The sequence below is a fragment of the Eleginops maclovinus genome, chromosome 8 (assembly GCF_036324505.1).
Source record: "Eleginops maclovinus isolate JMC-PN-2008 ecotype Puerto Natales chromosome 8, JC_Emac_rtc_rv5, whole genome shotgun sequence".
NCBI lineage: Eukaryota > Metazoa > Chordata > Actinopteri > Perciformes > Eleginopidae > Eleginops > Eleginops maclovinus.
Window position 1 is genome coordinate 12352355 of NC_086356.1, and position 12988 is coordinate 12365342.

Here is a 12988-nt window from a genome sequence, read left to right on the forward strand (position 1 = left end):
TAAATTTGTCATGCTTTAATTAAAATAATTCTTTAGAAATTCATTATTTACATCTGCAATAATATTAATAACAGTATACGAAAAAATAGTCACAGTTCTTACCAAACATCAGCATGACAACAAACTAAATTTATTTGAAGCAAAACAAATGTATTTCAAGCCTTGTTGTTTTTGTAGCCAAATCACCATTACCCCCCTCCCTCATCACTCTCTGAGAGAAATAGCATCACTTTCCCGTAAGTAATTCATCATTTACAATATGTACATATTGCTCGACAAATACATTAATCTGTGAGGGGCATTTGTGGTCATTCTGTTGTGATTTTGATTGAATGAGTCACCCTTTAGTCTGTTTTCAATACAGGAAAAGCTCTGAATTTACAATGAAAACAAGTCATAGAAATTAAATTGCAAGCAGACACAGATCAAGAGATTGAATCAATTTGAGATGATAGGTCAACAAAGTATTGTAAACAAAAGCAGGCATAGTTCAGTACAAAGAAGTTGCATATCCCTATTGACTGGATCAGTGTCAAGTTGCAGATGAAAGAAAGTCTTTGGCCAAAACAGCGTTAAAGAGCTCTATACTGAAAAAATGCACCTTGGTGTGAGACGTCAGGCTGAGTCTCCGGAAACATGGGAGAAGTTGTACCCATGTGTAAACGTGCGTGAGTAGAAGTTACCCTGGGCCACAGTACCAGCAATGACAAATAAATAACATATGAGCAGGTGTGGTAAAAAAAAAGTGATGCTGGTTCAACAGCAGAGTCTCAAGTTCACATCCAGTTTTGACTTTCATGCCTTGGTCCAAAATCAGACGTGTCAGCTGATGTTGTTTTAGCCCGGGTTGAGTCACATGTCCCATGATGCAGTCTGGGACTAAAGGTGGTCGTAGGCAGCTGTAGACGGAGGAGCGGTGCGGGAGGCCGTGCTGTAATAATAGGGCGAACCTGCGGGGGGAGACACAGATGGAGGCCTTTAAAACAGGGAGGTGTTGTTGGTGGTGGATCAGACTTTCTTTATCCATCTTATCTGAGGTTTTACAGCAGATGGTGACGCTGAATGTCTGAGCTGGTCCCACTGTTTGTCCGGCGAGACTGGATTGAGTTAAACCCACTTATGACTCTTACAGAATAAGTGAAAAGATGAGAGTAATACAGGACTTTCCTTTTCGGAGCAGTTTGCTGTGGAGGACATTTTCTCATAAGCACAGCTGACATGCCTCGGTACTTCTAGAAAATGAGCTTCTATACACACATACACATCTGTCTCATGCGTAGGGCAGCTATCACCTGGTGTTTATAATGTCAGAAATAGTAAAAGATGTTCATCCTTAAAGTCCCTGCCGACTACTTGAATGTCTTATTTTGTCAATGGAATAATTTTTGCAGCTGTAATGTCCTTACGTAGTTCTGATGAGGACAAAAACAGGGTTAGGTTTAGATCCCTATAACTCTGCCAGTGACATACAGTGATCTTGCTCCATCAGACATCCAGACATAAATGTGCTGTATGTCCCCAATGTCAGTGAAAATAACTGATGTTGTGATCTAATTTGAACTTTCAATCATTAGCATGTCTTTTTTAGCTTTCTGCCAGTAAAAGTAATTGAAATTGAGCATCTGATTGTAAATTTGGCAAATTACTCCTTTGCTTTTGTTTATTTTAGACATTTTATGGTATTGCTTTGTGATCCAACTGCAATGAAACGCTCCTGATTAAACATGGCTTTAAATCAGTACTAGTAGTAAGCTTTATATGTGACTGACGCAGTTTACACCACTTCCTGGTTAGGTTTCTTTCCTGAAGACATTATCTAAATTTGAGTCATGATGAAATGTTTGTGAATTATAAAGTCAGTAGCTTTTTTACATTTTCAGTGTGACTTTTACAGGTCAAATTTATTAGTATTTTTTTTATTATGGAGGTCACAATTATAGCTTGATAGTTTACAATCAGAGGGAATGCATTAGGTTTGTCATCAGTAAACAAACAGCAAAGTTTCCTGACTCACCCAGTATGCTGGAGTTGGTGAATCTCCATGCATCACTGTAGGTGTATGGCGAATGGCTGTAGGTCTGACCCGCGTAGTCTGTGCCTGCTGTGAGATAGAAAATAACATCAAACACCAGCTAGAGAATATGGACACCACAGAGACTGTTATTGTTATAGAGAGAGATCTACAGTCGGGTTGTTTGTGTGTGTGCCAGCGTCTGCTCAGGCTAAGCTCACAATTCACCAACAGTTAGTACAGCCTGTAAACCATTAATCTGTGGTGCAGGTGGATGGCTGAGGGTGAAATCCCCCGACCCAGTGGTGCATGCAGCCCTAGCTCCTGCAGCCCCTTCATCGCTCCTCCTCCTCTCTCCTTCCTTCACTTCCTGCTTTGGCCTCTCTGGCACTCCTCTTTCTTTCCTTTTTCTTTTTTAATATCTAATTGGTAATTATGTTGGCTGGAATGAATCCCGGTACCCCCCCACCCCACTTCCACCTCCTCCTCCTCCTCCTCCTCCTCCTGTCCTAACCCCCCCCTTTCACTCAGTAATTGTGTATCAACGCTTCCTCACAGCAAGCCCACCAGAAAAATAATAAATCAGACCCTCTCATTTCGCGCTTCGGAGGGCAGACTTCAAATAAAAAAAGGCACATCACACACACACTCTCCCTCTCTGGTCGTATGCAGGCATCCTGACATAGACACACACATATACACACACACACACACACACACACACACACACACACACACACACACACACACACACACACACACACACACACACACACACACACACACACACACACACACACACACGACAAAGACCTCCTCCTCTTCGCTCATACCCAGACTTTACACCCCCTCCGCCCACCCTGCATCTCCCTCCTGGGCCCCCTGGTTCCCATGGCGATGTGTGGTCAGAGGTGTCTGGGTGGGGGGTGTGGGCAGCAGGGTGGAACCCCCAGCCTGTTCCCTGTATACCCCCTGGGCCCACGTGCACCCACATACACACACACACATACACACACACACACACACACACACACACACACACACACACACACACACACACACACACACACACACACACACACACACACACACACGTACACACACACACACACACACACACACACACACACACACACACACACACACACACACACACAGTTCACCACCCTGCCTACTCATTGACTCTTCCTGTTAATCTACAATCCTCTCTTCCTGCATCACCCTCCCTTACCTCCCTGACTCATTTGGTTCTTTCCATTTTCCCTCTTAATTCTCCATTTGACTTTTGTAGTTATAGGTGAAAGCAAGCTTTTAAAAATTACCTGCTACCATGCCCGTGATGGTGGAGGAGGAGTATCCTGCCTGGGCCGGAGAGGGGATGTGAGGAGGGTAACCCGGCAAGGTTGAGCTCACCATGTCACGCCCTAAAAACACACAATTTTAACCTCAGGAACATTTGTTACAGCACAAGATGCTCTGGTTTAAGGTTTGTTTTTGCATTGATTACATCAATGAACTTGTTGTCTGAACATTAACGTATAGTACATTTTGTATGAAATATTAAGTACACAGAACTTGATATTTCATGAGGAAGATTTAAACAAACTCTCTTTCACTAATTTCTGACAATTTAAACTTTCAATTAAATCAAATAAACATGGATTAATACATAATAGAAATAAGAATATATGCTAATTCCCCCCTGTGAAAAGTTGTACAACACAAATGCAAACACATTTATTATGAACATAAACATGAATGAGATGGATGCCTTCATTACCTGAGATGATAGACTGACTGCTGAACTGCCCGTACACTGGTGCATGATGGGAGAATGAGTTGAAGGCGTTGGGGTAATGGTTGGAATGGCTGCAGCTGCTGCTGACAGAAACGGGCTTCTGCAGCGCCTGCAGCTCCACGAAGGCCAGGTTGGACGCGGCCATGTTTGGGGAGGGGCTCGTGCTGGTCACCTCTGGGGACATTTCCTGTTTCAGACAGAGCGGCAGGGACTGTAGATGGTCTGAGGCAGCCAGAGTCAGGGTGGGTGAGAAAATGAAAATGAATGGTGAATATGAGTGACAAACCAAAAGTGAAATGTCAAAAACAACGAAAAGTGAGTGGCGTTGGGACGCTGGTATGCTGTTGTGCAACAGGCAAGACAGGCAGGTGCTGATGGTCAGCCTTCTGAGGGCTTCGACTTTGTGCTTGGGTCAAAGGTAATTATGTTAACATTTAGACTCTCACCGGTCACCATGGTGTAGCCCTGGTGCGCCGCCAGATTCCGTCCAATGGCGGAGCTGGATGTTGAGAGGCTGGTCTTGGCCTCATCGAGGCTGCCATTGATGAGGGACAGCGGGTACAAAGTCTGGGGATGATTAACAGGGATTAGCTATTAGTGCATGTAGGAATAAATATGCATATGTGCACGTGAAAACACAAAGGCAGAATATACATGTTTCCAGTTTGAAATACATCTGAAATAGAAGGAAAATGAGAAAAATGGTATCTTCATAATTATTGTGCTTAATTTAGAACTGAATTTAAGCATTATTACATTACACTGTGTGAATATTGCAAATAATGCTTGTTTTTACCTGTTCTGTCTTGCTGCTAGTGGCCGAGCTGAATGAGTCTGGGGGATAGTGGTGGTGACGATCAAACCCACAGTCCAAGTGCTGCGTGGCTGAGGAGAAGTGATCCACCCTCATCTGTTTCCTCGGGACGCCTCCGCTGCCCTGAGAGTCAACGCTGTGCCGACAACTCTCCTGATCACCTGAGAGACACAGGAGAGGGTGAGCAAAATATCTCTTTTGCTTTAGTGTCATCTGATAATACTTGGGAAAAACATAAAAAATACTGAAAGGACTCCAAAAGAGGGTACCATGAGGTTAGTATTTAAGGGTGTGAATGAAGTAATTATTTTAAATTATATTCATCAGAATTAAAATCTTTACATTCCCTTTCTGTTTGTGCATTTTGGCCCAAAGTCATAAAAGGTACAATTTCACATTTAATTAGAAATGTGTAATATTTTGAGTGAATGAGTTCAGAGCATTGTGTACAACAGATACAATCAAAAACTAAACCTAAGAAGTTGTTACTGGAAAAAGTAGAGCAGTACCCTTTTCCATCTTTTCAACTGATACAATTGTGATGGGGCTTCCTCCCTATACACTGCCACAATCAATCAAAAATAGTCCCAATATTGGGTGTGTCCTTCATTTGATCTAATTCTTACTGTCATCGTGGCTCCTTTTGCCCTCGGCGCTGGGTTGAGGGATACCCAACAGTCCGCTGATGGAGTAAGTAGAGCCCAAAGAGTCTGAGTGTGGAGACTCTGGTGGGGTGACGGCGGAACTTGGGACTAAGAGGAGATAAACAAAGACAGACAGATTTGAGACAGAGAGCGGAAATGATACTGTACATGCCACAAGGTCACAAGCCTAATCCTACATGAGCGCACTCTATCTTTAACCTTAATCCTTCACCGTCACATGATAATTCTCGCTGATATGGATGATACAGATACAGCCTCCATTGTGCATGTGTGTTTACGGTAAAGACTTACTCAACGTTTGTCCTGGACTCAGGCCTTTTCCATCCAGAGGCAGGTTGAACGGCTGCTGGACCTTTGTTCGAATTATTCTGAAACAAAAATAAACAAACTCAAATGAGTAACTGGGAATTGTACCTTTAACACTGACTGTGAATTCTGTTTGTTGGGTTTAATGATAGCATGTAAAGCGGAAAGTTCAGAAATATCAGTTTTGTGTTGAACCGTCAGGAAATGTAGGCTTCAAATCACACAACATCTTCATAAATGTTCCTCATTCATCTTTCTTTGAATTCAAAAAGTCACATATCTCCATGCCGCTGAGCCCTGGTGGCTTACTGCTAACATGATTTCATTCATAATTCAGTTTGTCACCTGTTAATGGAGCTCACGCTGGGCACCGTGTCACTGTCACACACTCCCTCCGCCAGCAGTCTGTCCCTGATTTCCCAGGCGAACATGGTGGGATTCTGTCTCTTGTAATCTGCGATTTTATCCACAACCTTCGGGGTGGCCACCTTCGGCTTGGAGCCACCGATCACTCCAGGCTTGATGCTGCCTGTCTCGTAATATCTGGAAGAAAGTTACAGTTTTAAGTCGTTACTTTAGGCTTGGTGGTCGCACAAACACCAGTGTTCCTTGTACACTGAAAAAAGTAAAACGTTGACTTTAATTAAATGTATTATGTAATAATTATAGTAGGTTAGTTGAAAGCAATACAATTAAGTTGAAGCTTTATTTTAAAAGTTGTATTTAAACTCAATATTATCGCTTTTAACTAACCTAATACAGTTTTGTGAAATGTGTTTACATAATACATTTAATTAAAGCCAACGTTTCAGTTTTTTTAGTGTGCCTTATCAGTCTCTCAAGAGGTCAAAGAACACAACCAGGCTGATTAACAGGAGGTTAGGAAACTCGCTTACCGTCCCAGGATCTTGCTGACGCAGCCGTGGCTGACTCGGAGCTGCCGGGAGATGTCACAGGGCCGGACCCCCTGGTGGGCCATGTCCACGATGCGTTGCCGGATCACCTCCGGGAGTGGACGTCCATTAACAAACATTCCACCTAGTTGGTTAAAACCCCCATGACCTGGGGGAGGAGGGGGGATGAACACTCATAAATGTCTTGGAACATGAGACCTGGGAAATGCCGACACATCAAAGTCACACACACCTGGACACACAGGCTGCCCCTCCAAAACTACCAAACTATATAAAGGACTATATTATGAATCCCTTAAAGCTCTCCCTGTGGTCTATATCATACCCCTCATTGACAATGGATAAATCACACAACCACTGCACTGCTTAAAATGACAAACACACACAAGCTAAGTTTCTTTCTATATGAAATGCATCATCAACTAATTTAATGTTGCAATGCAAATGATAAAGTAGCTGTCAAAGGATGTTAGGGATGTTATAAAAAAGTAAAGTAGCTAAATATATTTACTATAAACCTATACTAAAGAAGGTTTTTCCCCAGACAGAGTATTATGTTGTCTTTCTTAAAATGACCTGCAACATTCATCATCACTTTGTTAGCAGGCCGAAGATTAGCTCTGTCTTTTACTGTAATAAATAACTGTAGCAGTGCCGGCGTTGTCAGCAGCGTAATGAAGTTCTACATTTAAAAAGTCGAGGACACAGGAGGAGATGAAAGCAGCGAGGAGAAACAAACCTTGAAGAAGATTGTTATGTTCATGTTTCAGGGTTGATTTCTTAACAATAATTTAAAAAAGGACATTTAAGGTGAATTGATCAATAAGGTTGAGTGTACATTTTGAGAAGTCTGTTTTTGAATCAATATCACTATTCATTTTGTTTAGAAAAAATATTATTATGGAATATAAATAATGCATATAAATGTATTATGCCCCCCCCATTATACTTTGCCCAGCAGCAAAGCTTTAACTTTTAAATGGATTATTGTTTGATGACTTCCAGGCTAATCACATGCTTATAAATAATAATACCTGCAGGATACTCTCACAATTCTCATTTTTATTGCTACTGATTTGTCTTTGTGTGTTTTCCATTCATTGTAAATCATTTGTTGTTATTTGCTGAAAGAATATTTGTGTATGTTCTTTATGTACTCTGTACTACAATATATTATACATTCGCATTTTACCAGAAGAAGTTACTTTGGTATATAATTAGCATATTAATCTGCTTTCCAATGTTATGTCATTTAGAGACAAATGCATTTGCGCTTAAATGCTGAAAATAATATGAGATCAGGAACAACTGCAAAAAACAAATAGAACTGCCACACTTTGACTGTCATAAACATACTATCAAATATAGTTTGCACTTTAATTAAACCCCAAAGATCTGTCAAAACTTGATCCTGCAAAATGCCACCCTACAACAACAGAAGAGCTGTTTATCCCGGCAAACAGCAGCAGACAAAGCGCGCGCTGCGTTCAGTACCAGCAGCCTGCACATCTTCTCTATAGACTGCACGGTGGTGACTCTGCAAGAACACCATTGCTTTTAATTTAACCCATTGAGACGCTTCTCTTTTCTCAGCCTTTTCCCAGCTTTCATTTCCACATCAAACAGCGAACATGGGCCGACAGGAGGGAGGGAGGGAGCTGGGGGGGGGGGGGGGGCGGGGGGGGGGGGGAGCGAGGGGAGGGAGGAGGGGGGCCTCTATTAACGCTGCCAGCGGAGTGTGGAAAAAAATCTCCCCGCCAAGCTTCATCAACCTGCAGGATATTAAAGCCGAGCAGACCCGGGGGGCGGCGATCATGCGCACACGTGAACGCGCGCAGTGCACTAGACGTCTTGTGCACGCCAAAAAAAAACAAACAAAGCGTGAATTCATTACGAGGAAAAGTATAGATAGATAGATACATGTAGAGAGATCAGGGGAGGAGTGATATACATTAACATCCGACAGCTTTGAGTGCCAATTAATTAACTTCCTCAATGTCCTGCACAACGACCAGAGAAAAAATAACACTTCGTTCCTTTAAGAATCAAAGTGCAGACCAGACCCTCTCTCGGTGTCCCATTGTAGGATGAAATTCTCCAAAAAGTGTCCAGTATTGGGCTGAATGCCATACAGACGAGCATAGTTCAAACCCACAGAGGTTTTTAGGTTTTTTAAATGTAAGTGTCCAAAGTTTCCAAAGAGGCCAAATATATGTCTGGCAAAATGCACAACTTACATGGAAACATCATGTAGGATCAATAAAGAGCTGTAGACGCTCATAATGGTACGTTTATGTAGTTACTCCTTTATATCAGTTTGAAAACATTAAATAATGGTATTACACACTAAAGTTGTAAGCAGATGGGGCTTTTTGTGTTTATTAATGTACAGTTCTCCTATGAAGACATATTTTGACTAGTTTCATATATGGATGCCCATAAGTTACTGTTAAAACATTTTTCTGCTTACAGGTAGTCCACATCATTATGTGTGTGAACCATTTCTCTAATGTTTGTATACAGTTTATGAATACTAAATAGAGGATTAAGAAGATTATTTGTTCCAAGCTTCATAAGGGGAAAATAAAAGGGGGAAAGTGGATGTTGAGGGGTTATTAATATAAAGACGGATCACAATTCTCAAATGTGTTCAGCTAAACTGTTCACAGGAGTCTGAGAGGCCAACTTGTGTTGTGTATTTACCTCTTCCAGCGTTGTTGGACATATCCCTGAGTTTTTGGTCCTTGCTCCACCAGCTGAACGTGACGGTCGGCTCCACGCTGTCCCAGTTAAAGTGTTTTTACTCCCCGTCCTGTTTCGTCTGGCATGAGTGTGCTCCTGAGCGCACTGTGGAGCACACGCTGCAGGAGGACAGTGGTTTATCAAACTGGCTGTTTGTCATATGGGATGCCTCATGAGCTCAAACACTCAGCTGGTGGCACTCTGTGAGTGTCTGCAGGGAAATGCAGCTATAAGAGGCTGAAAATCGTCTTCGAATTAGCTGAATCTGTCCGTCTTTCTCTAATTTAACTTTAAATAGAACAGGTCTGTGTGTCTGTGTTTATGTTAGGAACTATAATTGAATAATGAGTATTTGTAAAACATGAGAGATCTTTTCCCCCTTCGGCCAACCCAGATGGCTGCTTCTGTTATACATAAAATTTCCCTTCATTAACCGCTCTGTAATCAGGATTGACTGGTCTCATCAATCTCCTTTTAACTATAGAACCAGAGGGTTTACTTTATTTGGGGTTTTTAACAGAAACATAGGTAATTATATATGTGCATTGGGATGTAGAGTAGATTTGGTAAGTGGAAAAATACACATTGGAGAAGAGGGAATAACTGAGGACTGATTGATTTACCTTTACAATACAAAAAACAACCTGAATCAATTCACCAGAATGTCTGAGGTGACATTACAAATTAAAAGATTTTCTTAAAGATAGTAAGTGTCTGCTTTATGTCTCATTTGTTAAATTAAAATGAAATGAAATCATGAAAAAGAAAACCCACAGATGGACTTCAGAGATGTGTAAAAGTCTTCTGACTTAAAGGGGCTAAATCTGCTGTAAATATGGAAGCAGTAGTTATTGTCAGAACGTGAGCCTTCTCTCTACACTGGATAAACTTCCAGCTAATGAGAGCAACACATTTTCATATTTTAAATTAAAAAATACAACCCATTATTAATACACAGAGTCAAAATAGTACTACTTCATTTCCATCAACTACAATTATTGGAATTGCAAAATTAAAAAAGTAATGTAATCACAAATATTTAAAGCCACTTTTAGTGTTACTGCATGGACCTGTTTTAATGCAATTTCAGTGTCAGTCAGTCAGGTGTTGTCATGTCCTGCTGGGTGGACACTTTAAAATTAACTGAACAATTAGCAGACTGTCACACACTGTTAGGAGATGAAATGATTGAAGACATCCGTAAGTTATAAGTAAAACTTGCTCTCGTTTACAGCTTATAACATCTAATGTCTACTTTTGTCTGTTGTGTAGAGATTAACTTTATTTACAGACATATATTTATTTGAAAGTACACTTGAAAATGTAGTGCAATGTGTGAGAGTTGTCAGTTTAAACAAATGTTAACTTAAAGCTAAATATAATTTCAAGCTATTGGGTAAAATGCATAATTAAAAGCAGCTGAATAGAGTCGTATTTCCAAAATTGCACATCATTTAAAATGTGAGGTAAATAGGCATGTCAAAAATAAAATGTAGCAAAAATCATTTAATTATAAGCGTATTATAATAAATAATACACAACAACATACATCTCAGTAAATGCGAACTCAATAAATAAAGTAAAATTTGGTTGCAATTAGTGTTGGTTTTATAGGGAAGTAAAAAAACATCATATTTTAAATTGAACGATTTTTCAATATAACTGAGTGGCTCTTAATTAGTTTAGTAATAATTTAGCCTTTGTAATGTTAATACTAGTTTACTCTTATTAATTGTTGCTGCTAATAATGATAATTCATTTTCTTCAGCCTGTTGCAAACTTTAAAAAAATATATATTTTGGATCAAGTCTGTAATTTAATCTTTTAAAGTGACATTTAACATTTTAACATATGTTCTCTCGTGTTTCTGTAAATTATTTAAAATTAGTTACATTTTTTAATGAACTAACAGTTTGTGTTAAGGAACAATTCAACATGTTTAGGTTATTCACTTTTTCTTTTTCTGAGTTTAATTCGCCTGCAACAGATGACAGAAAATATCATTTTTCAAACATCAAAACTACAGCTTTTACCCTCCCATTTGGGGACAAAGTGATTTTAAAGCATCTTGGATGAAGCTATATATAAGAGAACACTCAAACTCAAGCTGCAGTTCACTTCTGGAAAATTTCCCATATTATTCATCTCTTTTTCTCACGATGAAGACAGTTTGTATGCGGTGAATTCGGATGATTATTATTGTCTTTTGAAAAACTTTCGATAATCTGAAGATGGGTCACCTTTTGACACCTTAATTACAATCAATCTTTTTTTATTACTATGCCTAATTGTTCGGTGTCTCCCCAAATCAGAGGGACATTAAGCGTGCAGTGTTGTGCGTATTTTTTGGATAATTGAAGCCTCCTCTGCTCCGTTTACATCTCGCTGTGTGTCAGGACTGCGGACCGATTCATCCTTTCAGACATCACATAGCACAAAAAGAGAGTGAGAAATTAAAAAGAGGTCTTACCTTTTTAACGACGGCTCTCAAATTAAAAACGTCCCCCTGCTGCGGGTATTCTGATATATTATCCAAAACGATGAGGACTCTGGTGGTTGTTATAATAAAACACGGTGAGTGTCGGAGGCTGCTGTGTGCTGTGTGTGTGCGCTGCCAAAACTCAGCCAGGTTTTATCCAACCGGGGCTGCGCGCAGGAGGGAGCCCTGCAGCCATTGGAGGAGGAGGAAGGAGGGGGTGTGTTTTACGTGAAAATAGAGGAGCAGCCCCCAACAAAACAGAGAAGAATAAAAAAAAAAAAAAGAAAAAGAAAAGATGACTGACCCTGTGTTTTGATGGAATTACACCCGCGGAGTGACTGTATACGGAAACACTTGTCAAGGAGACGGCTTGTTTTCCATTCACCTGCAGCGACAGCCCCGCTTTAATTAGACTGTATGCGCATGGACACCGGTCCGAGCGCCGCTTTCACACCAGTTAATGTCTGATTTTCTGCTATTAGTCACAGTTTCTCCCTGACAGGTACACTGCACCTGACCGAGGAACATTTTGAACACGGAAGTATAATTTATGCTGAAACCAAATTTGTTTAAAAACTTTTTTAATTGGGGACTATTTTGTGCAAGTGTGCGTAAAAGAAGATTTGTGGTGCAAGCCTCGGACCTTCATTTCTGCACAGACATAAATGATGGATGTTTTAATCGTCAAATAGCCTATTGTTGTTTCCAAGCTCAGACAGTGAATCAGACTTTATTTTAGGGGAGGAACTGCTCATATACAGTTAATGTCTTTATTAAATGAATGCATTTGTCATGTTAAAAGGCTACACGTGTGTTTTTCTTCTTTTTTAAAATTAGTTAACACATCTTAAATCATGAAACAATATCAAATCAGGTGGGAGAGTAATCTATTTCTTGTCAAATCTGATCTTGATTATATTCTAATTAAGATTAATTTCAAATCTAATGGAAAGCCTAAAAAAGAAAAGTCCATGGATCACATATGATTGACTTGCTATTTTCCTGAAATACTTTTTCAAAATGAAATGAGATAAAGCACAGCGAAGGATGATTACCTATTTATCTATTAGCCAGCTCAAATATATATAATTAAAATATGGAACTCGCATAGAGCATTTCATTGTGATGCTTCCTCGTCATTCTCTAAATTTTGCTGAGGAGTTTTTTTGCTTGCACGAAAACGCCTTGAAGCTTCTGTGAAGTGAGTTGATTTTACTTTCTGCACCGCGTGAAACAGGGCTCGTGATGTCACACCAGGG

At 40.2% G+C, this 12988-nt stretch overlaps 1 protein-coding gene across 4 annotated transcripts; it reads right to left on the bottom strand.

Moving 5' to 3' along the window:
• On the bottom strand, positions 1 to 11844 carry pax8 (paired box 8). 4 transcript variants are annotated; one of them, XM_063888884.1, is made up of 12 exons: positions 11721 to 11844; positions 9212 to 9369; positions 6491 to 6632; positions 5940 to 6137; positions 5580 to 5656; positions 5250 to 5375; positions 4606 to 4784; positions 4256 to 4376; positions 3792 to 4031; positions 3334 to 3435; positions 2015 to 2101; positions 1 to 950 (listed from the first exon to the last, which is right to left on the bottom strand). In XM_063888884.1, exons 2-12 carry the CDS (start codon positions 9231 to 9233, stop codon positions 880 to 882), a joined length of 1365 nt encoding a protein of 454 aa, XP_063744954.1. In that variant the 5' UTR covers positions 9234 to 9369; positions 11721 to 11844; the 3' UTR covers positions 1 to 879. The 4 variants fall into 4 exon arrangements, with proteins under 4 accessions (XP_063744954.1, XP_063744953.1, XP_063744956.1 ...); XM_063888883.1 differs by having other exon boundaries at positions 6491 to 6656; XM_063888886.1 differs by lacking the exon at positions 9212 to 9369 and having other exon boundaries at positions 6491 to 6656.
• Between the last annotated feature and the right edge of the window lie 1144 nt (positions 11845 to 12988).